The sequence below is a fragment of the Empidonax traillii genome, unplaced genomic scaffold (genome assembly GCF_003031625.1).
Source record: "Empidonax traillii isolate 1590-97213 ecotype Southwest subspecies unplaced genomic scaffold, ASM303162v1 scaffold14:size4059594, whole genome shotgun sequence".
Taxonomy (NCBI): Eukaryota; Metazoa; Chordata; class Aves; order Passeriformes; family Tyrannidae; genus Empidonax; species Empidonax traillii.
The window spans coordinates 2,334,030-2,361,869 of record NW_020955207.1 but is presented as its reverse complement, the minus strand read 5'-3'; the positions used below and the strand labels follow the sequence as shown (position 1 = coordinate 2,361,869).

The 27,840-nt window shown below is 37.0% G+C and overlaps 1 protein-coding gene across 2 annotated transcripts; it reads left to right on the top strand.

The window, feature by feature from the left end:
• Positions 1–26: 26 nt before the first annotated feature.
• ANLN (anillin actin binding protein) lies at positions 27–27,616 on the top strand. 2 transcript variants are annotated; one of them, XM_027892011.1, is made up of 24 exons: positions 28–139; positions 4,349–4,502; positions 4,874–5,143; positions 5,548–5,894; positions 6,587–6,806; positions 7,729–7,922; positions 8,062–8,169; positions 8,656–8,776; positions 9,656–9,772; positions 10,316–10,542; positions 11,083–11,231; positions 11,551–11,698; positions 12,335–12,470; positions 12,802–12,984; positions 14,663–14,789; positions 15,734–15,782; positions 15,862–15,918; positions 17,393–17,431; positions 17,810–17,831; positions 18,481–18,593; positions 23,142–23,228; positions 24,726–24,833; positions 26,798–26,970; positions 27,363–27,616. In XM_027892011.1, the coding sequence occupies exons 1-24, from the start codon at positions 122–124 to the stop codon at positions 27,484–27,486; spliced, it is 3,291 nt and encodes a 1,096-aa protein (XP_027747812.1). In that variant the 5' UTR covers positions 28–121; the 3' UTR covers positions 27,487–27,616. The 2 variants fall into 2 exon arrangements, with proteins under 2 accessions (XP_027747821.1, XP_027747812.1); XM_027892020.1 differs by lacking the exon at positions 8,062–8,169 and having other exon boundaries at positions 27–139.
• The last annotated feature ends 224 nt before the right edge of the window (positions 27,617–27,840 follow it).

Below are 27,840 nucleotides of genomic sequence, written 5' to 3'. Positions count from 1 at the left end.
ATCAACCCCTGTTCCCGTGGTGCCGCGGCGGGCGCTGAAATTCAAATCCCGGGAGCGGTTGGGGCGGAGGTTTGGCTGTGCTTGGGCAGCATCGGGAGCGGGCACTGCAAGGGCGGCCGCGATGGACCCGTTCACCCAGGTGAGGGCACGGCACGGCACGGCCCGGCCCGGTCCCCGGGTCGTCAGCTAGGGAGGAGCCGCACCTGGGCCTTGGTCCGGGGAAGGAGGCGAGTTGTCAGTGTCGGGGACAGAGGGCGGGGAAGGGGCTGGTGGGGGTCCGCAGGGAAGGGAAAGGAGCTGCTCTGTGCACGGCGTTCTGGGGGCGGAATATTTTCTCCCAGCCCGACTCCCGGCTGAGCCCTGTCAGCGCCCCTCATCCCTGCCCGCCGTGCTCCGGGGCTTTGCGGGCTGGTGGCTTTCCCCGCAGCGGGGAGACCCTCTCTGCTCCCCCGCCCGGCTCCTGCCGGTCCTTCCGCTCCTGCAGCCGCCCAGGCGTCAGGTCCCTGCCGGGAGAGGACAGAGCGGTGATTCACTCAAGGGTGTGCAGAACAGAGGACCTTTCCCATTCCGGGCGTTTGCTTTTCGTGCTCCTCCGGCAGATAAGATTTTCAGCTGGAGCGGAAGGGACCCTGGGAGCGAGTGGGGGTGATATTGACACATACTGCGCTGCCGTACCTAAAGGTCGGATGTCAAGTCTGCCCAAAGAAGCGACCGTCTGAAAAAAATGCGTCTTGTTTGGCACTATTGCCACCTGCGATTGGTCGCTTTCATTGGCAGGCACAGTTCCTCTATTTTGTTTAAAAAAAAAAAAAAAAAAAAAAAAAAAAAAAAAAAAGGTAATCGTCAGTTGTTAGGGTGGACTTGCCGCGTGTGTGCTTGAGTTTTACAGAGGCAAAGTTGTAGCTTGAACCTGTATGAAGGTTGGAGGTTTCTTAAAGTATATTTCATGTGTCAGGGCTGTAAAGTCTTGAAGCTGTCTTGTGAATGCTTTGAGAAATGTCCTAATAAAAGCGGCCTTCAACCCACAGCCTGACTAAACAAAATTCGAATTACTTTAAAAAAAAAATTCAGATCAGACACACTGATGAACTGCTCTCTTATCTCTACTCTCTTATCCCCTTGTAAACAATCTGTTTATCAAACTGACATACTTAAAATAATTCGAGTGCCCAAAAAAGGTGACTGCACAGAGCTGATTTTAAAAGAATGAACACAAGATGTTGATCTAAACAGATTTTCTAAATGTATAATGCCAAGGCAGATCTACCCTACCTCCATGAAAAGTCTTGCTAAGTGTAAACACCTAAAATTTCTTTCCTTAATTGGTAGTGAGTGACACGATCCAGCTAGTCTTAAATAAACTTCAAGTCCAGACTACCGAATCAAGTTTAAAATGGTTTTGCATACTGGGAGGTATTCCAACCTCAACACGCCCTTTCTTGAACACATCTGACTTTGAAAAGCTATGACCAACTGTGAGGCCGCTCCCCTGAGTAAACTTCATTTTCAAGTGTTAGCCAGTATTGCAGAGTGTCTTATCAAGAATGTTTCTGCTGTGGAGAACATTCCACTGTTGTATCAAGATCTCACCAATATTAGTGTATTAATATTGAAGTTTAGTAATTTTCCTCAAAAAAAGTTCAGTGTAAAGAAACCTTAAAACCACCTATTTTGAAGTATTTATGTTCTGTGGTTTGTTTTGGTTTTGGCTTTTCTTTAATATAACCTTCCCTTAGCTAAACTATTTTCAGATAATCTTTGTCTGCAAATTATCATGCTGTGTAACTTTCAGGGAACTAGTGAGGCATTGCAAGTTGATTATGTAAAGCAGTATAATTCACAGTCACAGAATATTTGAGCCTTAATGGGCCAAAGCATGTTGTTAATTCAGGGTACGTTGATCACTTTGCAGTAGCAAATTTTGGCTGGGTCTCAAAGAATTTAAGCTCAAATAAATCTTGCTCTAAAATTCAGTGGAATGCTTTCAAATTAGAGAGTTCTGAAATAATGTTTCTTTTTATTAATCTTGTAAGGAAAAACTAATAACCTTCTGAATCTCAACCAAATTATTAATACAAATCACACTGAGGAGATGGTACAGTGGGTACTTTTTCAAGATATTTTGTACTTTGAAGTAGTTATTAACATTCATAGAGCAAAGTATGTTTTCCTAGCATGGAGGATGAGCAAAGAGAAAAAAGCAATTCAGTTGTTCAGGGAAAACTTGCAAATATGAGGTTTGAAGTTAACTGTTCATTCAATGTCATGAATAAATTTGCTCCCTTTGCTCTATTCTGCTAGTAAAGCAGGGTAGTTAGAACAAATTCTTGTAATCATATATGAGCCCCTAGTATCTTCTCTAGTATGTACTTTAAAATACTGAATAACTGAGATTGCCCATTAACATTTGAAGTGGGAAGGCCTTTTCTGATTTTCAGAAGGTGCTTTTGTTACACAAGCAGTGATCCTCTGACTTTGACTTAGTAGTCCTCAAATTCCTTGATGTGTTGAAATAAGTACTGTTCTCAGGCATATGGTGAGATTCTTGGGGCTATCCTGTGCAGGGCCAGGAGTTGAACTTTGATGATCCCTGTGGGTCCCTTACAGCTCAGGATCTTAGGTGATTTTAGGATTCTCTGTCATCAGAACACTTGGAGAATGTACTTGTAGCAAATACCCTGCTGATGAACTCAAAAAGTAAGTTTCAAGTTCTGGAGAGTGGCTTACTCATTGTGTGTCACAGCAGCATTTGAATTATGGCAGTTGCATGGAAAATTTGAGATACAAAAAGCCAATAGGAGCTGGAGTTGAACAACAGAGGCGTGCATTCTTGGGAAGTGACATCCCTTTTGTAACAACTGAAATTCTATTTTACTGCACTAACAAAACAGAAAGGAATGTGACTCCATATGAATAGAACTGAATACTGTTGTGGAAGATATATTCAACATTGTGCAAGAACTGGTAAAAAAAATATCCTAATGGCAATTTAAATTATGTGGGTATTCCGTGCACCTTGTAACTCTGCCTTTTATAAGTCGAAATAAGGAAACATGACTTGTGGATGGAACTAGCATGGAACCTGCATTGAAGGCATTTCATATGTCTTTTTCTGTTTCTTTTGATTTTGCTTGATTGGCTTGTTGTTGGTTTGGTTTTTTTTTTTCCTTTCAAAATCCTCCTCTTCTATGAAAGTTAGAGAAGCTGTGATTTGCTTTCACAAAAAACTGTTGAGAGTGACATTCTGTTTGTCCTGTGTTGCCCTACAATGGAACATTGTTTAAGACTTTAGCCTTAGACAGCTAAAAATGTGAAATGTGTATTTAATTGCTGTGCAACAGGATGGATAATGGCTGGCACAGTTCTCACAATAATTTATGTGCCACCAAACAAGTGCAGTTTATATGCTTCCCTTTAAAGGCCATTAGTTCAATCGCACATTTTCTTGTCTCAAAGAACCTTAACACCTAGATCAAAGGAATAATTAAGTATCTTTTAGATTTGATCAAACTGAGTTATAATGATTTATGAATGCTGTATTAAAAAAAACCAACCAAACAAACCACAACATATTTTGAACTTGGGTGCTATAAGGAATCACTTTCTACTAGTGTGGAACATTTACTAAAACTGTTATGTTGTATGGAATATGATCAGGGTACTCAAATTTCTAATGGATAGGGAATGAAAGATAATGTTGTTAGGTAGCTTAATTGGTATCTTTTTATGTTCTTCTAAATACAGATATCTCAATAAACAGGCTATTTATCATAATATAACTAGTCATAACATTAGTCTATTCTTAAAATTAAGGCTTCAGGCAAAGAAATTCACCTTTTGATTTTGAAGGTGTAATAGCAACAATTTTTTTAAATATTGATAGCCATGCATTTAATTAGTTGATTTTTTTTTTATGATCACTTGACAACCGGTTCACTGTTGTTTATTTTGTTAGAGGGTTAGTGCCAGTCAGGTGACTTGACCAGATGCTTTAGCACCGTGTCAAAGAAACCCCTACCAGCAAGACTTGACAGATCAAGACTGTCAGGTGGTGATTCAGTAAAAAACATAATTACTTTCAAACATTTCTGACTACTTCAGGCTCTAAATGAGCCCCTCTTTAATTTTGCCATTGCTTGTGCCCTTTTTTCTTGGTTTTCTTTCAAAACCAAGCTAATGGGAGACACTAGTTGACTTAATGACTGGAAATTTGGAACCTACAGGTTGGCTTCTGGTGTTGTGGACCTTAGTATGTCCTATACAGAATTCTAGCATTTTTTTAATTTGAGTTGTTACTAGTTAATACACACTGCAAGGTATAGTAACATGTGATCTATTGACTGCTCAGAAACTCCTTGAAAGAACCCGTGCCAGGCGAGAGAACTTGCAGAAGAAAATGGCGGAGCGGCCTAAGATGGGAGCAAGACCCACAATGCAGACCAAGAGGGTCAGAGAGCCTTTGGTAGAAACTGGTAACCAGGCTCCTCGTCCTGATGAAGAAGGTATTTGGCAACAAGTTTAATAAAGACTTTTGATACAAGGCATATCTTTTTTCCTAAGGGCAAGTGAGAATCCTGAGTGTATATCTTAAACTAAACAGTGATGGATGCAGTTACCTGACCACTAGTACTAGTTCATGTTTAGCTTGACCTGAGAGCAGATGCACCAAGGAATTAGTAAGCTATTTAGAAATAATTGCGTAACGCCAAAGATAGTGCCTTGTGCTTAGTCGATCTGGGAAGGGCATTTTTTGGGGAGTCATATCAGGGTATTCAAAAATCATAACTTTATTGGCACTATAGTTTTGTATTGTCTCTGGAAATATTTTAGGTTGTTTGAGTACTAATTTGCTTGAATACTCTGACCTTTACAGTAAAACCTGATACAAAGCCATCACCATCAAAGAGGCTCTGCCCTAACGATATAGAGACTCAAGCTTCTAGTTCGGAGAATGTACAACCAGTTCTTTCAAGTTCAACAAGCCACGGCTCTCCTGAGATGACTTCAGAATTGCATGAAACTGCTTCTAACAGGGCTTCATCCGTTCAACCTCTAAACACCAAGTCAGAAACTCCTGCAGCCCTCTCAGTCAAAACACGTATGCAGAAATTGGCGGAACAGCGGCGCTGCTGGGATAGTGAGGGTATGTTTCACTTGCTAAGCAGTAGTGCTGTCTTTTGGTGTTTGTATTGATGATTGTTTGGTAGTAGAAGATAATTTTTTGTGTGCTAATGCTACTATTTTAATAAAGAATTCTAAGACTGCATTAGGGAAGACCTAAAATATGGAAGCTGTTGACCACATCTTAATTTTATGATTTCCCCCCACACACTAGTCTGATGTCTTGCTCCTTACAACAGTGACATAAAACGAATAAACTGCTTGATTAAAAATGTTTAATTTGCTTAGTCTCAATGCCTTCATGACTAGTAGTTTGATTCTGTTGTTGGCAGGAACGCTAATTGTTGATTAAACTCAATGCAAAATTTGTAAATATATCTCGATATATTTTATTAGCAAAATAAATGTGTTTTTTCTTTTTTCCAGATCCCTCTGAATGTGTTTCTCTGTCTCCTCTCCAGTCAAAAGATCTGTCTGTTTCTCCACCTAAGCAGACATCTAATGCCCTGGCAAGTGAAACCCCCATTGGGAGAAGAGGCCGTTTAGCTAACCTTGCTGCTACAATTGGTTCCTGGGAAGATGACCTAAGTCATCCATCTGCAAAGCAAAACAATGCACAAGAACAGCCTGGCACTACTTGTTTATCCAAATTGTCCACTACAAGTGGAGCATCTGCTAGAATCAATAGTAGCAGTGTAAAGCAGGAAGCTGCATCCTGTTCTCAAAGGCTTGTTGAGGCTTCTATTAATAAACCAGCAAACTCAAAGAGAGCGGTGAGTGTCTGATTTGGTTGCTGATTAAAAATTGATATGAGTATTGCGGGGTACAAATGTTAACACATAACTGTTTAATTTGAATTTAAAGATTTGGTGTGAGCGATCTGTCTATTTACAACTTTCACTTTATTGCAATCCCACATGCTGTTTGTTTAATCGCAGATGTGAAAACAGCTTAGAATTCTTTTGACTGAGACTTGAAGATGAGAGTACTTAAATGTTTTGTAAACGTTGATATCAGTGTAATTGATTGCCACTCTTGACCATCAGAGAGGAACTTTTTACAGGGATAGTGGGTTTCACTCTATAACTTTATGTAGTTGATTGACTGAAATTGTAAATATTGTTGCTGTATGAAGGCTCAGTTGGAATGATGAAATTGGTAGTACCAGACACCTATTGTTTGATTTATGCAGTGTCAATATCCGTGGTCTTGTTTAGGGAAAGATGGGAAAATACCTGAAGTAGCTGGCAAGAGCACCTGGGATCAAACTCTGAAACAATTTGAAATACTGGATAAAAAAAAAAAAAAAGAAAAGCTTAACACTTGTTTTGAGCTTTTTCTTTTGTTGATGGAATAGATATATTAGGTGATAGTAGGCTCTGCAGAATGCTTTCTTTTTTTTTTCCTCATCAGAGAATAAGAATGTAAGTCTCATCTTAATGTTTTTCCTTTTTCTCTTGTTCAGGATCCAAACAGTTTTTTAACAAAATCCTCAGGATCCACTGCTCCCCATTCTAACGAATCTGAAGTACAACTGCCAACAAAGAATCCCTGCAGTCCCAAGAAAACTCAGGAGCGTACACAAACAGCAAAATCATCTTTGCCTCAACCAGTTCAGTCCAAAGAAGAGCCAGTCAAAGGAACACATGTGCAACTTGAATCTAAGGGTAAACCCACAACACCAGGTAATCTGTTTTTCAGCTTCAGTAAATGTTCACTCAAATAAGGTTTATGTGTTCTGTGTTGAAAATTACGTATTAGTTAGGAATTTAAGGTAACATACCAGGTAATACCTATTTCCTGCTGTAACTTGATGAGTTAATCCTGATGAGTTCTTTGATTATCTTAAATTGTACAGCTTCCATATTTTACAGGGATATTTTTTTGGCCACAGCTTTAGTAATTCTTAAGAGAAACATCAGTTTAACTTTCTGTGTAAAAATGCATTATACTAACATGTTAATTAAGCTTATTCAAAGTTTATGTCAAGTTGTTGGATAATACGTGTATCCAATCAATGTAAAGAGTCTGCATATGTTAAAGAAATCAAAGCTAGATGTCCCACAGATGCACTAACTTTGCATAGTGTCTTTCTTTCAATTGATAGCATTGATGTCAGAACAAGTGAGCATTCCCAGTTTTAAATTCAACTGCTTATTGTGTCAGAAACTTGGACTAACTGCTTGAACTCTTTGAAAAGCAAGTGTGTGTCTCTAGGTATGCTGACAATAAAAAACAAACTCAATAAAGTCCGGTGGATGCCGAACAATATGTCTGCCGTATTAGAATGCTCATTTTCGTGAAAGATACAAGCGAAGCTTGTTGTAGAGGAAATGTTGAAAAAGCAAGTCAGTTTAAATAACTGTATCACATGTGGAGTGTAGTAAGAGAGGGACATGTATCTGCTCTGATTTACTGCTTTATTAGCTTCAGTGCTCTGTTGTGATTTGACCTTTAGGTTCAGTTTGTATAAAACATAATGGAGTAAGATCTGTAAAGGAGACAGCTTAATTGCTTCATTGAGAACCTTCATCAGGATGCAAGTTGCAGTGATTTCTTTCTGTATTTTTGGGAGTTTCTTTCAAGGCGAAACAATTCTTCTTGCAGGGGGATCAGGAATTAAGCCCTTCCTGGAACGCTTTGGGGAGCGCTGTCAAGAGCGTAGTGCACGCAGCCCTGCTACAAATACTCCTGGGTGCAGAACACCTACTGTTACCCCAAACACAAGGACAATCCAGGAAAGGCTTCTCAAACAAAATGAAAATTCCTCTACTGCCAGTTTAGCGCTTCAGCTTAAGCAGGTATGACTTGTTACGTTCTCAGCTTTGCTTATAAAGATATGGGGAAGATTCTTGGTGTTCTGCACCTCTCTGAGGATTTTAAAATGTTGCAACGTCTTAAAGCTGTTACCTTTTCCCACATGCCCCTTTATTTGCTTAGGAACGTGAACGAGAACTTGCATGCCTTCGTGGCCGATTTGATAGGGGCAATCTCTGGAGTGTGGAGAAAAGTGACAGTTCAAAGAGGAAACTTCCAGAAGCTAAACCGGTAATGTGTTACCTGCATGAAGTAAAATATGAGAGTTTGAATTGCTTTAATGTGTTCTGAATACATGGATAGATGTGCAAATATAAAAAGTAAAAAACCATATGCTTTGGGAATGTCCAGGCTGTGCAAGACCACTTGTCAAGTGGTTTGTATATTTATTAAGAAATTATTAGTCTTCTTTTCTCCTCTTGCAAAATCAGCTAAGACAAGTGATATTGCTTTGAGCCAACTAATTTATTTACTTTTTGATGATACTAAGTGTGAGGATATTGTGTTCTGTAACTTCAAAAGCAGAAGAAAGCTCCTCACACAAACAACACTTAGTAATTCAGCTAAATGTTTTAAATAGATAGAGTACTAGATAGGCAACATCTTTTTCTTTCTAGCAGGTTTGTTTTGTTTTTGTTTTTGTTTTTGTTTTTTTTTTTTTTTTTTAGTTACTTTGAACATTACATCCTGAATGTACTATGTTTTTATTCTTGCCAGGAAAACCAATCTCAGGCTAGTCCAAAACGCCCTCCTAGTTCAGATGCCACTGCTTTTGGATCACCAGACAACACACCAGTAGGTGACGGGCCAGTAAAGTCTCCCAGTGTGCAATCTTCGGGTAAGAACTGTCACAGTTTCCCTGTTGCTATTACTGGACAGAAGCACTGCGCTTGACCCCCATGAGCAGATAAAGAGGCTCATAGCACTGATGTGTCGAACTGGACCTCTCATTTGTTTACTGGTTTATCTACATCTTTTCATATGATAATAGCACTCTGCACTCCTGTACTACTTGAAAGGCTCGCAAGGCAAGACTGTCTTTTTCTTTTTCAGTGGGTTTACCTCTGTTTCATACTTTCATGTACGTTAAGAGTAGGGAAGTGAATGAGAATTGTCAGTTACAGATTTAATCTATGCTGTATCTGAGAATTCCAATTTCCAATAATCTAATGGGAAAGAACTCTTCCCTTGTCATTATCCCTTTATGATATTAATTCTTATGAGGTATGAAAAGAATTCTGAGATGCTCGTGATATCCTTTCTGTTGCTTACTGAGTGGAAGAATCTCTAGCTTTCCATACGAAAAGCATAAACTTAGTTAACACTTCTAGACCTCATGAGCAAACAGTCAATTAAATGTGCTCCTAGAAAAATATGATCATATCCTGCTCTTGGATTGGTTTTGGGTGGGATGGTTTGTGTAGTGTTTTTTTTGTTTGCCTTTTTAAAATTGTTCCTTTTTGCTCTTGAGTGGCTGCGTTCCGCTATGATTTCAACATTGTTTCTTGTGATATCAGTTTTCTATTTATAAGATAGAAGTCCAGATGTACAGGTTGTGGAGGTTATATGTTCTAATGCTTTTCTTTGACAGCCAGCTAACAGCAATACTTAATATAGTGGTCTTTTGTTATTAAAACTTCTAAAATTCAGTAACTAAAAAAAAAGTTCAAAGGCCAGACATAATCTTCAATTGCTTCTTTTTTTATAAACCACTTAGATGTTTCTAAATCTGAAGAGACTGATAAACCCAGTCCTCTGAAGATCGCTGAGTCAAAGAGCCCTGTAAAAGCGATGTCTGTCTCTGGACTTGAACAACTTGCTGAGAAACCAAAAGGTTTGTATTGAGTTTGTACTGAGATGTATATTAATGCACTTAGCTCTCTGCTGCCACTTGTCTAAAACAGTGTTAATATCCTTCAAGTCTGAACAATGAATTCACCATACATACGCTGACCCTCATGTGTGTTTTGTAATGAGGTTTATATAAAACAAGCAACTTCTTTTATCATAACCCTTCTCCCTTGACATTCAAGACTTCAAGGAATATTAAAAAGCTGATATTAAGAGTTCATTGGGTAAGGTACTGTGGGTCTTGCAGTTAAGTTTCAGATGTATTGGAACTAAAAGTTTGAAAGTTGTCCAAGAGGCACATCCTTTCATTCCCTCTTTATCGATTAGGGAGCATGTATGAAAATAGCATTAAAAAATAATCATAGAAGTCTACTTTCAGGTTCTATATGCATGATTATAAGAAATGCTTTTTAATCAAGCTTGCTGGAAAAGCCAAAATAGTTTATCTGTTAATATCACTTCATTTTCATTTAAGGGAAAGTTTATTCTTGATACTACTAATATATTTTAAAATGTCACCCTTCAGGTGAAGTATGCCAAGTTGAAATGAGTGTGGATGATGAGATGAACAGCTCAAAAGTGATAAATGAGATTTTTGAAATTCTCCAAGAGGATGGTCCAGACATAGAAAAGCTGAAGAAAGAAATGAGCATGAGCCTGGAAGGTGAAAGTGATGAGGATGAGCAGGAAGAGTCACTGAATATTTCATCAATGTCTCTGTTAACCCCTCTAGTGGAATCTGTTGGTTCAGAGGTGAGAATTCTTATGAGGTGGGGAAGGACACACAGAGATGTGCAATTTGTTTGTGAGCAGTGACATTTTGTTCTATTAGGATATCTGAACAAATAGAGAATGATATTTTGCTAATGAAAGCATAATGAGGCAGTTATTTTCCTTTGAAAACAGTGTAACATATTGGATGCTCTGCTAAACAAATAGTTTTTTGCTGAATCAAGCTTGTGTATATAACTATTATTTGTACTGAACTTGCAGTGGTAGACATGCATTCAGTGAAGTGGTTGCTGATGAAGATCTGAAGAGATGTAATTATGCAACTATGCTGGCTTAGAAACTAAGTGTGATGTCTCATTGAGTTCAATAATCTGTTGGTGTCCTTAAAATAAATAAATAAATAAATTTGCTTTGTGTCCTAGGAAATATTTGTAAAATTTTGTCTGTTAAATAGTATTAAGCACTCTCCAAGTTTATTGTTTACATGCAAAACAAGTAAAGGTGAGAGAAAACAGGTAATTGATAATGTGGACAGGTAGTACAACCTTTTCTTTTCCCCAGGCCTTTGCTTCTTGTAAGTCAGCTGGGGAAGGTAGCAGTACCAGTGATGTAAGTCTGAAGTCTGACAAGTTCCAAAGGACTAAAGTTCCCAGGGCAGAATCTGGAGACAGTATTGGCTCTATGTCAGAAGATCGCAACCTTCCATACAGGTAATAAACACAAACCTTATCCCTGATTGTGTAATTGTACAAATTAGGACACTGGCTTTTTTGACTTTTCTAAGGACGTGTACTGCTTTAACTACAACCAAAGCTTTTTTAAAGGATCTCAGCCTTTATCAAAGATTGACTGAGTGTAGTCTTTTATGCTGCTTAAACTTAAAATGAGCTGATGGCATGCTTTTTTTTTTTGAAAGCCAATTAGTCAAGTGGGAAAACATCAATATGCAGTACATATGTATGTATGTTAAAACAAAAAAAAAGCTTGGCACACCTGTGAATCATTTCATGGGATTTCCTCTTTTAAAAGCATTGACGCGTACAGATCTCAGAGATTTAAAGAAACCGATCGTCCTTCAATAAAGCAAATCATTGTTCGCAAAGAAGATGTTGCTTCCAAGCTAGAAATGAAAAGGAATGGCCCATCTGACCAAGTCAACATAAAAAAAAAAATGCAGGTATCTAACATGCTGCTTAAAATCCTTTTTATAATCTACTATTTCCGCATTTAATTTCCCTCATGAATTAACATATTGCTTAGAACTGCAAAATTAGGTTGTTTAACATAAATATTTAATGGTAGGGAATGATCTTGCATAGTTTGAACAGCTAATGCATCTCTTAGAAGGACCATGGTATAAAGAGAGAACAAGACATCGTTTTGAGAAGGAGATAGAGAATCTGTACCTTATCACTGCCTTTGAATTAGACCAGATTTATAACTACATACTTTCAGTAGGCAATATTCTGATCTTTACTAGTGCCTCGTTCACCTACAGTGCTGAGCTTTTGGTTAGCTGCTGCTTTCCCTGGTTGAAGGGAAGACCAGATTGCATGTGTAGCATACAAACATTGGAGTCCATATTTAAATTACCCCACCATATTTAAATTACCTTAGGGGTCAAAAAAAGTTGTACTGCAATATTCTTTTGCAGAAGTAACTGTAAAATGCAAAGTTTTCGTAGTTTACTATCTAAGTGATCTGATCTTTTCTGAAGCATAGCCCCAGAAATGTTAATCTTGACATTTCCTTGTTGGAATGTAACACTAAATAACTCTTCTGGCTAATTATTTCTATCACTGGTTTTCCCTAGGAATTGAACAATGAGATCAACATGCAGCAGACAGTGATTTATCAAGCCAGTCAAGCTCTGAACTGCTGTTTTGATGAGGAACATGGAAAAGGGTCACAAGAAGAAGCAGAAGCAGAGAGACTGCTTCTCCTTGCAAGTAGGTTTTTAAACACAAGCTCAATTCTTTGTCATGAGCACTTTGTCAAGAACACTTTGGGAGGAACTCTGATAATACACACACTATACATCATTGTAGATATTTATAGTTCTTCACCTAGAAAACAGGAGAGGATATTATCTGTTTCATTTCAGCTTCTTTTGTAGGCAAGAGGACATTCTTGGTACCTTTCTTGACCCTGATATTCATACTGTTCTAGAAGATGATTAACATTTGTGTTGCATTTTATATGCTTATGGCAAAAAAACCCACAAATGGTTCAAGTACTACTTTTTCCTCTGTTACAACTGTAATTAATTTCTCTATGCAGCTGAGAAGAGAACTTCTTTATTGGAAGAACTGAATAAACTGAAGAGTGAGGGACCTCCTAGTAAAAGAAATAAAGGTGCTTCTACGTCCCCTGAATTTGCTCCATCCAGGGGATCTGTTTCCATTTCAGAAATGCGTCTACCTCTAAAAGCAGACTTTGTATGTGGTACAGTTCAAAAGCCAGGTAAAGCTATCAGCTGAAAGCATTTAGCCCTTTTCTCTCCCTTCCCTCGTTCTCCCAACATTTATTTGTTGTTCATTCTCCTTGGGCGTTTTTGTCTTTTATGTTGATGTTCTAAGAAATCTAATGACAGTGACAATTTATCAATTACTCTCAGTTCATCTGCTTTTGACTAAGTTTTCAGTATTTTCCATGGTTGTTTCAGTTGCATCTTTTTATGGCTTGTGAGACTTAAGAAACTTTCCACGACTTTTCCATCCAGTCTTAAAGTTCTTTGTGGTTCTTTGTAATCTGTTGGAGAGGAAGTAGAATTTTATATCTCAGACTGTCTTCTCTGTTGCTGTCTTGGAATTTTTTTGATGGATGCAAGTGTAATACTAAAGATCTTTACATAAATTTTGACCTTTGTGGCATTGTGAAGTGCTCATTAAGCCTCTGGTCTTTTCAGTCCTTCTGTTAACATTGCAAAATACTTAAGATGACAGAATGCTAGTATTTGTAAATTTTTATAGTTAATTAAGGTGTCAAAATGCAGATTTTTTTCTTCTTTTGTTCCAGAAGAATATCTAGCAATATCTCTCTGTAGGTTTAGAGACCCACCCTGAAACAAAGCAAATTTTTGGCATGTGGTTGTTTAAAGAACTGCAAGCCCATAATAACCAGTGCTATTTTATATAATACCGCAAAATATGACTGTGCATGGACAACTTTCTGCTTCTTGCCTCACTAAACTTGAGGACAAAAGTTATTGGACAAACATGTTACTGCTCCTGTTGCAGGAGACAATTCACCTCTACTATAGGAAAACTTATCTTAATGTTATAAAAATATAAGTTTAATTTCTGTCAATAATACTCAAAATCAAGTTGTCTAAAGAAACAACTATGAACTCTTTGTCAAAAAACCTTTTTTTTTTTAAGCATAAAATTATAATATTATAATATATAATATTAATCACTTCATCTGAAGAGATGATCAAATATAGAATATACAAATCGATGCTTACTGGAGTTTACAACAGCTGTTCTGAAAGCTGTGACTTGTCCTATACAACAGAGCACTCAAGCTGTTTGGCATGTTTTGGTTTGTTTGTCAGTTTTGGTTTGTTTGTTGGCTTGATTTTTTTTTTTTTTTAAAGTCTCACAGTAGGTAAAGCAAGAGCATTGTGCAATTTGCTGCACAAACTCCAAATTATCTCCTGACACTCTTGAGATGTGGGTTTGTGGTGGTCTTACTTGTTTTGCCCTTATGTGAAAGGTTAAGGAAATGAATTGTCTGGATAACCAGTTCCTTCATAGGACTGAAAAAAGCACGAGAATGGGCAGTAGCAAGAGCTGATGTGTGCTTGAGCCGACAGACCTAAAGATGTAAGGAACTAAGATTAGCTGCTGAATCTGACTGAAAGTTCTTCTTCTCTCTTCTCACGCAAGGGTTAGTGTAGGTCTGGCCTGAGATGCCCCAGGCAATAATGTCATTTTCATGAATCCTATGGAGACAGTCCTACTAGTAAACAGAGCATTGAAAAAAATGTTTTAAGATTAAGTTTATAAATAAGCCTTAACTGTAACCAAGTGTTTAATTAGGGTGAAACAGATGTATTTAATGGTAATTCAGTACTCTGGGATTTTTTAGATACTTTGAACTCCTCAGGCTAACAAAACTATCTGACATGTGTTTACAGACTCAGCAAATTACTACTATGTAATAATCCTGAGATCTGGAGCAGAAAACATAGTTGCAACTCCATTAGCAAGTACTGCAAGTTCCCTGAATGGAGATGCTCTTACTTTTACTACAACATTTACTATGTAAGTATAAAGAAATTCTTTTTGAACCAGTTTCAACTCTGATGGTAGAACATGCAAAAAATGTTTAAAATCTTCATACAAGGATGTCATATTCTGCAAACAAATAGGGTGAGATTTTGTGGTATAGGCGGGTATTTCCTGCTTCAAGAAATAGCTAGATGCACTTCTCTCAGAAGAGCAACCTAGACTTATTCTACATCCATCAGCTATTTTATCTCTTGCTTTTTGTACCTTTGTTATCTCCTGGAACACCTGCAAAGACAGATGGATTACTGTGCCTGAGATGATGTTTTCCTCTTTTGCAGCAAATAACATTTTATATAGCTATTTGGTTTTAGTATCTTGAAAAAATAGTACTCTTACAACTAAAACTTTAAGCTCTCATACGTCATCTAAAAAATTATTGTGAGTTCAAACGGCTGTTTGTTATCAGAAGTCTTCCAAAATAAATAAACAAACTCCCTTTTTTAAAGTCCAATTGAACTGGAATTTTCACTTAAAGCTATTTACTCAGACCCAATCTGTTTCTAGAAGTGTGTGTACTGCAGGGTGCAATTCGAGAAATGGTAGATGTATTTGTTTTCCCTTTCCCTTTTGTTTTTTGAATTCTGCACAGTATTTTTATTAATAATAAACTGAAGTTGTAAAAATAGCAATGCTGCTTGCACTGAAGAGTACTATTGTAAAGTGAATGGATCTCAAACAGCCCTATTGCCCTGCAGGAGCAAACTAAGGTTTACTAATAAGACTAAGCTATTAGTCAGCACTATGGCTAAGTTTCTCTGCTGAACCTAGCTGCTCCCTGGACAGTTTTTAAGAGCTGAAGGAGGGAAGAAATGAGGAGTAACTCAAAAAAACCCTCCGAAACCTCCACCACAAATCAAAACAAAAACCTTTTTGCTTCAGTCTCTGTTTAACCTATTTTTCCCCTTCCTTCCTTTCAGGCATGATGTGTCAAATGACTTTGAAATAAATGTAGAAGTTTACAGTTTGGTATGTATCAGTTCCTGTGAAGAGGATGTGTAAGGGAGAATAATGTGCTGTACTTTCTTAATACCTTCTTTCCTTACAGGTGCAGAGAAAAGAAGTTACCAGCACTGATAAAAGGAAGAAGGCAAATAAATCTAAGGTAAATGAAACATGAAAATCAGTATGTTGAGTTTCAACAGAAGGTGCAGTAAGAAGACTGCAGTGTTCAGGGAGAACTGGCTAATAGTGTTAGACAATCTGTTGCTTGCTTTCCCTCTCCTTCTTTCTTGGAACATCTGCAATGACAGATGGATTATGGAGACCTGCAGCAATTAGATTGGACCTGCAGCACTTGGTTGAATCTGAAATATACTGGAGGGGAAGAGGAAGTTGTCTTACTAGTTCTGCAAAATGTTATGCTTTGCAGACTTATTTATTAGGTGTGGTGCTTCTGATAGTGATTTAGTGCCCTTATTCTCCCCGTCAGTATACCCTACCCTGGAGTTTGATTTGTCCTAAAGATTTTATTGATCAACTGAAAACTTTCTTTCTCCTTGGTATTAAGTAAAAAACACTGGATGCTTGTTTTTTTAAAGCAAACATTTGCTTTAAAAGCAAACTCTTTGAACAAACTCTTTAAAGCAAACCCTTTGAACAAAATATTTCAGCTCGGATAGGGTGCAGGTATCAAGTGCTTTATTAGGGATACATAACCCTAAACAAACCAGTGACTTTCTGGAGGTGGTTTGTTTGGGATTTTTGGTAATGGTTTGTTGGTTTAGATTGTTTTTTGAGGTGAGGGGGAGAAGAGAGATGGGGTTTATTTTTCTTCTCATCTTTCCAATAGCTGGGTACACAGTGAGTTATGACTTTAGGTCTGATTTCCTCCTTGTCAAGATATGTCACTTAGTAAAAACAAGAAACGTGAATGTCTTTCAAAACATTTGGAATGAGGACTTAAATCCTGTCTCTGCAAACAGAAATAGGACCATGCTTCTACCTATCCTCTAATAGAAGTTTCAAATCCAGGGTCTTATTCTCTCCTGTGCTGAAGTGTAGAGGAATTTTTACTTAAAACTGGTTGGTTTTGTGGATTAGTTGCTTACATGGGGTTGCAGGTTTCCCAGTGGTATCCTATATCTGCTTTGTGACAAGTTTCTTAGACTTTTCCTTCAGCCTCAAGAAAAGATGAGTACATAACTCCAATTCATGTTTGATATAAAATTTCATTTAAACTTTGAGATCTTAATTTGAAAATAATAGATAATATATAACAATAGCACATAGAACATCTCTGTACTTTCATTTTTAACTTTTACCTATAAATAAGCAAATGTACCTTTGAAGCCTCATGTAATGAAGTTAAAAGGCTTACTAAGATTGCTTTTTCAAACACATGCTGTTCATCCCAAGATAATGCATGCTTAAACTTCAGTAAATATTTCTTTGACAGGTAGTATTCTTTCCACTGAAATACATCACATCCAGTCAAAACCCAAGACTTGCTCATTACAATGAGTATCCATTCAGAGTTTATTTAGATAAGCCTTCAGTAGTTTCACTGTTTAATTTTCACACTAACGTGGTGGACAAATTCAGTAGCAAATAAATTATCTTCTTGTATTCTTTTGTAGGTTATCACTCCAAAGAGATTACTAACATCTATTACCTCTGTAAGTATGAGTGGAATAGTGTAACAAGATCTGGTTATAACTCCTTCCAAAGGCCATATTCTTGCACTAAATAAGGCTGTGCCCTTAGTAGGCTCTTTCTGTCCCTTACTTAAATCTCTTTAAACTGCCCAGTTTTTGGCCAAATTCCTCAGTCATCAACTCAAGAAATAGATATGAGCTCTAAACATGTAATGCTGGAAATATGCAATTGCTACACAGTTATTTGGACTTTCTTTTCAAGTTGTTTTTTGTGGTTTTTTTTGTTTGTTTGTTTTAAGTATTTCAAACGTAGTTTTGTTCTCCCCTGGTTTTGTCTTTTGTAGAAACTGTCAGAATTACTTTTCCATTAATCTTTTATTTCTCTCTCTCTCTTTCTAGAAAAGCAACCTTCTTACTCCAGGTAAGGAAAGTTTAAACATCTTATGCCAAGATGAATAATCTACGCTTTCTGTCAAAACCAGTGTATAAATAAATAATACTTGTAACAGATGACAATTTGGGAGTAATAAGCACCAAATTTGCCAGTCCAGAAACTGGCCTTAGTACAAATTGCAACAACAAGGAGCTCATGAACTAACTCTGGAATGTCTACCATGCTACTGCAACTAGTAAGATTCCTATGCCTGAGCTACAGTGTGTGTGTTTCTATTGCTAAAAATGTAAAAAAACAGGTGTACAAATTCTAGAAGACTGCAGCATGTCACTTGAGAAGACGTAAGGGATTTAAAAGGCGTGTTCTTACTGCAGTATGTGTGCGCTTTGTAGCATGCCCGAGCGTGCTCTCTGTCCTTCTGAGACTTCTTAAAATGCTTTTTCTTTGTGGATACTTCAAGACTTCTTTCTGAAAGAAAAGATCTACTGGGGAGGAATGGTGTGCATCAGGATTATCTCTGAATGTCCTGCTGGGCTGCACTGCAAAGAGGGCTTCCCCTGGAGTACTGAGTAGGGCATGCATACAGCAATACAAATAAAGCCTTTTTTTTTTTCCTTAAGCCTTGCAACATCCTGATTGTGTGTGTTGTGACTTCACTTAACTTCTTTCTCCACAGCCATGGCCAGTCCAGGTGGCCCAAATGCTATACGCAGTACTAATTTCATCCTTGTTGGATCCCACAAGCTATCGCTGTCTTCTGTAGGAAATGCCAAATTTGCATTGGACAAGGTAATGGAAATTACTGGTTACTAATCCAAAGGTAATTGGATATTACTAGAAAAATGAATATGAGTCTGGGCATGCTGTTTTCAGACGAAATTATCATCCTAGAAATGAAACATGTAAGTTCATAGATATGTTATTTATATATACATTAAAAATTTATGTATACTTATTGCTTATATTTAATTTCGTCTGAATGAAGTTTAATTTGGAGATACAACAGAGAAAGACACACTACTATGCCACATGCTCTTTTATTTCTGTTGCTCAGTGTAAGGTACGGTTATACAAAGATAATGAAGGCATTTGTTTACTAATTTGCTTTCACTGACAGAAAAATTGATGTATGCAGTTCACATCTCTGTACCTGGTCTTCATATAGTTTGTTGCTCTTAGCCTTGCAGTTATCACTAAATAAGACATTTAGTGTGTTCTAATGATAATGAAGTATTTGAACTTTTCCTCATCTAATTGACCTAAAAATTGCCATTTGAATATAGTTAGGATTATGAGTTTTTTCTTTCATGTCCCAATTAAATTTGTAAAAACAAATAATTTTAGTATTGAGAGAGCTATTATTGAGTTTTATCCCATTAGTTCCTTGTCTAAACAGAATGTTTATTGGCTTTTACTGTCAGAAGGTTAAAAAATACATTTTTACATTCATTATAATACCCTAACCTTGTAATATCTAATACCTAAAACCTATTTTAATAGTTGTTTATGCCAGCAGCTATCTTAAGCTAATTTAAATTAGTTGAAAAGTTACTACACTTTATGGTAGTACTAAATCACAGCTGTATCTATCCAAACAGCATCACTAGTATAATTTTTTTTCTTGGCTAATTAAGTCATATGTATTGATAGTATTTGCAATTATAGCTTCTGATGAGAGATGAGATAGCAAGAACCAGTAGTGTTTGTGCATAAGACTTAAAATATTGCAATAATACCAACTTGCTGTTTAGAAGTTTTTTTACCTCTTGCAGATAGAAGCAGACTCTGTTACTGAAACAGTTGGCAGAACTTAACGCTTGCACTGCACTGGTGTTACTGACTATGTGAATTTCAGAAGTAGCAGCTTTGGTTCTTCAGCATAAGTGTTCCTGTTAACCAGAACTATGTGTAGAAATCTTTGTGTTATGGCTTGCTTATTGGAAACTCACTGTCCTTGGAGTTAATGGAATCAGCTTTTGCAAGCAGCAGTTTAGGTTTGAACTTCTTCAGTTTTCCATTCCAGGGAAACCACCACTTGGTTAACTTTTTGCAGGTGCAGTCCTAGTTATGTGACAAAAAGGGGAAATCTTGTTTGTCACTTGCATTTTGTCAAATTATCATGTCAGTAAATCTTCAGTTTAGACTTGACCTATGGCTGTACCAAACATCTGCTTTTTAGTTTGCTTCATGCACTTCTAGTAAGGAACAAACTACTGTCACAGTGAATTTTTTGTTTCATTCCTCTCTTTTATACATACTGTTAAAATTCAGGTTAGGAAAGGACCAAAATAAACTCATGTATAACTGTGTCCTTTCTTCTTCTGGACTTTAACTTTACACTAATTGCATTGAGCATGTTTCTTTTTTCCCTAGATAAATTTTGAAGGGGAGGAAAAAGAACTGTTGGGCTATATGTTCCAGGACAAGGTTGCTATAATCCTTTAGTTCATAAGCTAAAATAGGAAACTGCTTTCTAGTGCATGTTGCTTATCTCTGTGTGGCCTTTTTGCAATTTTTTTTTTGTTTTAAATTCTTCTAAGAAAATGCTTACAAAAATTTACTAACTAAAACACAATATGTTAGGAGCCTGCATAGTTCTCCCCCTTATCTTTCACAGTAATAAGCATGCTGCTAGAACTCAAAGGTATTTAGGCTGCCTAGGGCTTTTCCTTAACTAGCTCGTGCCTCTTTCTTGTCTTCGTAGGTCACTAGAGGAGGGATTTTTTTACTTCAAAACAAATGGATGTGTCTCTGAAAGATTGCTAGTCAAGAAATTTGGGCCAACTTCTTTATGAACTGCAGAGAACATAGAATCAGCTACTCTGTTGATAAGAGAACCAGAGAAAAATGACTGGTGGCCTAAATGTTGGTTTAACTCAACTTGTTGCTGCTGAAGAAAATTGAAATCACCTTGGACATAGATATCTAATTTCTTATTCTAACAAGATCTTGTTCTGGCAAGACGTAGCAAGACCTTTGTTTTTTAAGCAAAAATTGATCATAAAGAACTAAAGCTGTAAAAATACTAAACATGTTAAAATGTGAGGTTTTTTTATTTGTACGCAAATATGCACTTAAAATATTTTGCTTAGTGTATACATTTTTTGCTTTAGGAATTAATGTGAACTGGTATGCTTAAAAGAAATAATTTGTCTTTAACATCTGAAAATAGTTTTATCTAGTTAATACTTCAATCTATCAGAAGAAAGTGCTTTAGATAAATTTATATGGTTTTGCTCAAAATTAAGCAAGTGATAATTTTAGTACTTATCTCCTATTTTTAATCAAGTCTCCTAAGAAACCAATTTTTCATTTCTTGAATTATCTTGAGTACTTTTACAGATAATCTCCTATGACAGTAGGACAACTGCTTAAGGCAAGAGACCTCAATGAGCACCAGAATGCAAGCTAGCCTAACCATGGGTTTTAGTTTTCTCTGAATCTATCTGGATATTTGACAACTTGCTTCCTTTCCGTCACCTCCATCCCTTTGAAAGGGATTGATTGATAAGTAGAATGTAATATTTTCTCATTATGTGCACAGGAGGGTGTTTCAAGACCTGCTTTAGTAATTACTAATGGTGTTGCAGGTTCTGCAAAACTGTATGTTCTGTTTGTTATACAGCCTCTTTGCTTTACTGTCACACAGCTCTTCACTGGTAAACTTCATAATTCATTGACTAGATTGCTCTGTCCTGAGATAAAACAGAAAGGAATGCAAAACCCATAAACTTCAACTAGGGAATGGCCAAATGTCCCTAAGGCCCCCAAACTGTGGTTTGCTACAATATGAACCAGTGTTCTCTGATGTAGCATGTAGGGTTATAGTCGTCTTTGCTGATAAAAAATCCAACTCATTTCTATTTTGTTGGAAAGTTTTACTATTTTTTCTTTTCAGTTGGTCACGTAGACTTCCACCTGATGCTTAGAATTTTTCTGTGCTGTACTGTAGGGCCAACTATCCTGTGAGAGTTGAGTAGATCTAACATGTAAAAATTATTTGATCACCTTCCTGGGCACATGTGTATCACGTCTGGAAAGAAGCTGCAGGGTGTCTACAATTCAAAGGCAATTGGTTTCTAGCCATAACATGTATTCTGGTGTTCTGCAGGATTCACTGAGGCCTACAGATGTGCACTTTTAACTACTGAGGGTGATTCTTGTTCATGTTAAGTGCTAGCAATATTTAATTCTATTTGATTGACATCGATTCTGTGGCTTTAAAAGCTACTTCATTGCAATGTGCACATGTTGATTCCCTGGCAAGTGGTTCTTTCTTTGTGTTTGACAAGCACCATCAACTGTCTGTTTTTTCTACTATGAGAAAACACTGTTTCTACTATATTTTTTTAATATTATTTAATCTTATGTAATAATATATAATTTATATTATTTTTAATAGTCTTTATTTTTCTGATTTTAAAATTATTATTATCAGAAACATTCATGTTTCTATTTCGGCTGGGGTTTTTTTTGCAAAATTCTAAACAACATTGCTTATTTAGATTAGTAACAAAATATGGTATGTAGAATGCCCTGCAGATCATAGCTTGCTTTTTGTATTAGCAGTTTGTCTCTTAGCTTCCTTATGGGGAGAAATAAAAGAAGGGGTGTGATATCGTAGGAGTAGTCAGTGTAATGGGGTACTATATGTGGAAAGGATTGGGAGAAGTCCAAAGGCAGACCTTGTTGCATCCTTCTTCTATAAACTCTTGACTATCAAATAACTGTTTAACCAACCTCTAGTACAGTAGTTAAACTGCTTTTTTTTTTCTTTTCAGTGGCAGAAGATAGGACTTAGAACCCTTTCTGTTAAAAATTACTTAACACATCTTTAACACCTCAAGTGCCAGTTGTGAAGAACTGGTTTATTACTTTTCCCCTTGCTAGTTTTTTTAATACAAAGGCTTATCTGAGTAGGCATTACTACATCAGTATCTGCTAAAAATACTTATGGTATCCAAGTACCACTCCTGTTTAAGCTCGCTTTGATATTTTCCAAACAACTTAATGTCAAGCTGAGGCAGAAGCTTGCAGGGTGTGGACTGGTGCCTTCTGTTGTTTCTAACCATGCTTGGAGTGCCTGTTTTTATAGAGAGAATGCATGTTTGTCCATATGTCCTGAGCAAATTACTAAGCAAATAATTCTTAAAGAGCTTCTAAATGAACTTGAAACAAAAAGTGATCATTACTGTCTTGCTTGAGACTGACTGCTGCTTTCTGGCTGAAGATCCTAGGAGCAAGACAGTGCTAACATCTTGGTGCAGGTGGCTTGCTTGGACCAGTAAGAGTTGGGAGGTGTCAAAAGTAAATGATTAATTGTTTTACTTTTTGCAGGTTCCCTTTTTGTCCCCTTTGGAAGGTCATATATATTTAAAATTGAAATGCCAAGTGGATTCCTTGGTGGAAGAAAAAGGGTTCTTGGTAAGGTATTCTCTTGAAACTTCTCCCTTGGGAATAACAGGTCCTATTAAATGCAGTCACTTTTTTAACTTCACATATGTATTTGAAGCTTAAAAGTGGATTGATATTTTTTCCCCCTCTGAACCAGACCCTAAATGTTTCCTAGTTTATCTTCTAAACGTGACTAAGTTAAAGCTACCTTTTAAGAATTCGTGTATCTCTCTTCTAAACACTGGTAATTTCTTACTTTAACTTAAGTTAGCCTTCTCTTGCTGTAATCTGTGATGCGAGATGGAATTTTAATCTCTGGCAGAAAATTTTACAAGACATCTTGGTTTGGTGGGGTTTTTTTTAAGTCTAGTAAAAACAAGATTGGCGTTTTTTTTCCACTGTGTTCACAGCCTTTGGAAATGACAAGTTAGCGGTTCTCTCTCTAAAACTGGCCCTCAAAAATGCAACCGGTACTTGAGCCTAAGAGATGGAACTGTTGAGATGTCCAGCAGATGGCAGTAAATGTGCTATGGAAATACTTCAGCACAATATTAACGTTTGCTGTTATTTTGGTGTTTTCAGAAATCAGAATTTCTTAGGGCTCTTTCCAGGCACTGCTTTCTGTCTCCTTTCCCTTCACTTAATTGAAGCTGAACAGATTTCATTAGATGCAAACATTTCTCATGCTTATGGTATTTGCTGTCCCATGTTTCTGTGTACTAATTTAAGAAAGTCCATATTTGCTTTCACTATACAATATGTAAAACTGGAAGAATGGTGCACATGCATATTAAATTTGTCCAGAGTAAGGGTTTGGAAACTCCCTGCACCATTAAAAATTATGAACTGAATTGTGATGAGTGAAAAACACAACACACACGGATTAATTGGAAAATAAAAGTTCTGTACAAGTTCAAGGGGGATCAGGAGTAAAAGTCAGATACTAAACTTTCCATTCCAGTACTAAGGAAATGGGGCTTGAAATTGACAAAATCCTTCATCCAGTAAAAGAACTGCCAACATAACCATTTAAAAATCAATTTCTAATTTCTTTTAAACTGACTGGACTCCTGAGTGTGGCCTGTTGATTAGTCAGATATTTTGTAATTGTGAATTGTAAGTCAAAGATGACTTAAATACCTAATAATAATAAATTGTTACATGTGTTTTGTGAACTATCCATACTGTATCTACTATAAGTAACCCTCCATTATCTTTAAATAATGGGAATGCTGGCCACCATCAACATGAAAACCTGGTAGTTTGAAGCAGCAGTGATAGGTGCATTTTGAGCAAGAGGCTGCAAACTTGAGAATGATAATGTGAACCCATTTTCTATGCTGTCTTGAAAATAAATATCCTGTGCTAATAGAAGGCTCTCCCAGTAAAATTTTTTTCTTTCACTTTTGTTTACTCATATAACAGATTGTACTTGTAAAACCATTTTGGTAGCAAAATAGTCAAGTACAGATCAAGCTCAAGGTATAATGTTACCTCATTTTTAATTTTTTTTATTATTTTTTTAAGACAATGTTTGAAGATGTTAGTGGATTTGGAGCATGGCATAGGCGCTGGTGTGTGCTGTCTGGAAACTGTATCTCTTATTGGACATACCCAGATGATGAGAAACGCAAGGTAATGCTGCTTTATAGAGCTCAACTCTTAAGTTCTGTAGTACCCTACACAACTACCTATTCATTTTTAAGGCTTAAAGCAGGTAAAGATGTTCAAAGTGTTCAAGCTCATAAAGCTTCCTTGGGGAATGGAGGGGACTTGTCTTTATAAATCTGAACTAACTGGGCAAACCTAGAAGCTGACCACTGTCTAGTGAGAAAGGAAAAAAGTGAAGGAGGACCCATATTGAATTTCCCCTTTGGTCTTAAAGCTTTCCATTGTGCTTATCAAATGACTATATTTAATTGAATTTGATCACACTTGTACAGCTTAATAAGCAGACTGTATCTAGTTGCCTTAAGTTTTAGACAAAATATGACTAACAATATGATAAAGAATGAGAGTGGGCAATCCTTCTACATTGCAGAAGCATAGCTGTAGTTAGGGACTATCTTATTTGCAGTTATTGTTGTCTCGTAGTTCCACATTATAGCTGGAACTGGTGCTTCGTGGTTCTCACAGAAACAAAGTTAATGTCTGGCTAATTAGACAAATCAGAGGTTCATCTGTCACTGAGATGAACCTTCCTGTCTCCTTAGCCTGTTCTCTCAGCATTTGCTAAAATAATTCCAGATTCTTGTAAGGATTGCTTTCAAGAGGGTTTTTCTGACTCACTAAAGTTATTTACCATTAAACACTTTCTTGTTTATTGGCAGAACACTTTCATTCCCAAACTCCATGGCAAACTGGTCTTTTTGGGTCTTCTATGCCAATCCAGATGCTTGAGTTTAGTTTCTTCCCTGCTAACAGAAGAAGACCATATGCTGATAGTTGACGTTGCCAAAATATATCAATGTACTTTCTTCCCATGCTAAAAGAGAGGGAAAAATCTCTGCCCACTCTAATAGAAGATAGGCAAAAATTAAATTAATTAAGCAAGAAAAAGGTTCCTATTCTGCTTTTGTCTACAAGAAAGGGGCTTTGGTTTGTTTTCCTGATTCTGTTCTTGAAAATCTTATAGACTTGTTTAACTATTGTTCTGAGAAAGGCTCAGCTATATTCTTATGTTATACTTATATCTACAGCAATATTAAACTTATTAAATGCCTCCCCTCAATCCTACTATATCTGTTCCATCATGCAGAGATAGGTTTAGCTCAGATATATCAGTATTAGGCCATGATTGCTTTAAATCACAAAACGCTTTTTTTTCTAAAATAAATTTCCTATGGCTGTACGTATATCACCAACATGCAACTCTTTTCTTAATGTTCCTTGAAGTGGAGCCATCTTCCTTTCTCCTGTAACTTGGGTTATTTTAACTGTCTATGGAATAGTGTAGTGAGCATGCCCAATAAACAGCAAACTCTTCTCCAAGCCAGGAGTAGCGTGTGGTGTTTCCCTGATGAGGTATTCTGTGGGTATGAAGAATCAGTGCCAAGGTCTGTAACTAACTTTAGGTGTACAGCTGAGCTTCTCTCTATAGTCAACCTATACCTATGTGTGACTGCCTTGAAATTTGGAAGGCTCTTCAAAGAGGCCTATCTCATGACTACAGAGGGAGCTAAAGCAGCTCGACTCGGCACATAGGTGGCTTAGTTGAATGTTTGAAGATGAATCCATATATGCTTATATATAGGCTTTGACAAGAATGATGCAAGGATCCCTAAAGTGTGTGCTTTCTATAGGCTTTGACAGGGTTTACTCTTATCAGTTTGGATTTTTTTTTTACGAAGTTCTCTTGAAATTGAGAGTTAAAGCATTCTAAGGAATAAAGGGGAGGTACATTTTTCTGTAGCCTAAGCCTTTGGTAGGGGATAGATGTGTTAGTGGTATTGTATGTGGCTGAGCAGAGCATGTTCCATTGCCTGTATGATCTTGCTTTCAGCTACGGCCCTGAAATGGCAAAAATTGTCGAAGCGTATGTTGTTTAGAATTATTCTTGATTGCAATATCCTTGACTGATGAACTGATTTCACTTTCAGCATCCTTTGGGACGGATAAACTTGGCTAACTGTACCAACCATCAGGTTGAACCTGCCAACAGGGAGTTCTGTGCCCGTCCCAACACTTTTGAACTAATAACTGTCAGACCTCAGAGGGAAGATGACCGAGAGACTCTGGTCAGCCAATGCAGAGACACACTCTGTGTTACAAAGTGAGTGCATAAAATCATGCAGGTTGTGGGAGGCTATGGGATGTGTACGGGATAGTGTTTTACCTCATGTGATGGTTTCAGTAAGACAGGAGCTTTACAACTTTGTCATATCAATGCTAAGCTCATATAAGCGCTAAGATTTTCGAAGGGCATTTGAAGTGTTTGGGTCACTTTTAGGCTTATTTTATCCTTCTGTTCCATCTCAGTATTCTAAGAACAAGGGACTCTACTCTTCTAGAAGTGGAAATGCCAGGTAGCTTGGTAACAGGATTGTGGAATGTTTGACTTAATTTTTTTTTCCCCTGCTATTTGGGCTTCTATGGTTTATCAGTTTGACATTTTTCATAATAAGTGGAGATGGAGAATAATCCACTGGGTTCTTTGCCTTTTAGGAACTGGCTATCTGCTGATACTAAAGAAGAGCGTAACCTTTGGATGCAAAAGCTCAACCAAGTCCTTGTTGACCTTCGCATGTGGCAGCCTGATGCCTGCTACAAACCTGTTGGAAAGCTTTAAACTCTGGAAGGGAAATATGAGGAAAATATGTGAAAATCCTCATTAACTACACAAGAAAAGAACTGAAATGAAAATATGGGAAGTCCTTTGGGTCACTTATGCTTTAAATTTGAGAGAGTATTTAACATTATGCAGGACTGTGTTATGCAGTATTTTTATTTCACTTAAAAAATTTTAAAACTTTTTTACTTCCTAGCTTTTGAGTATGGTAGGAAGCAATAAGCAGTTTCTTAATATTTATGTAACTCCTTTTTTGGAAGTCTTCTAGCTAGGTACATTCTCTTCTTTAAACAACTAAATTATTTCAGGAAATCACACTTCAGGGCAGGAAGGGAGGTGCAAGCTAGTGAAAAA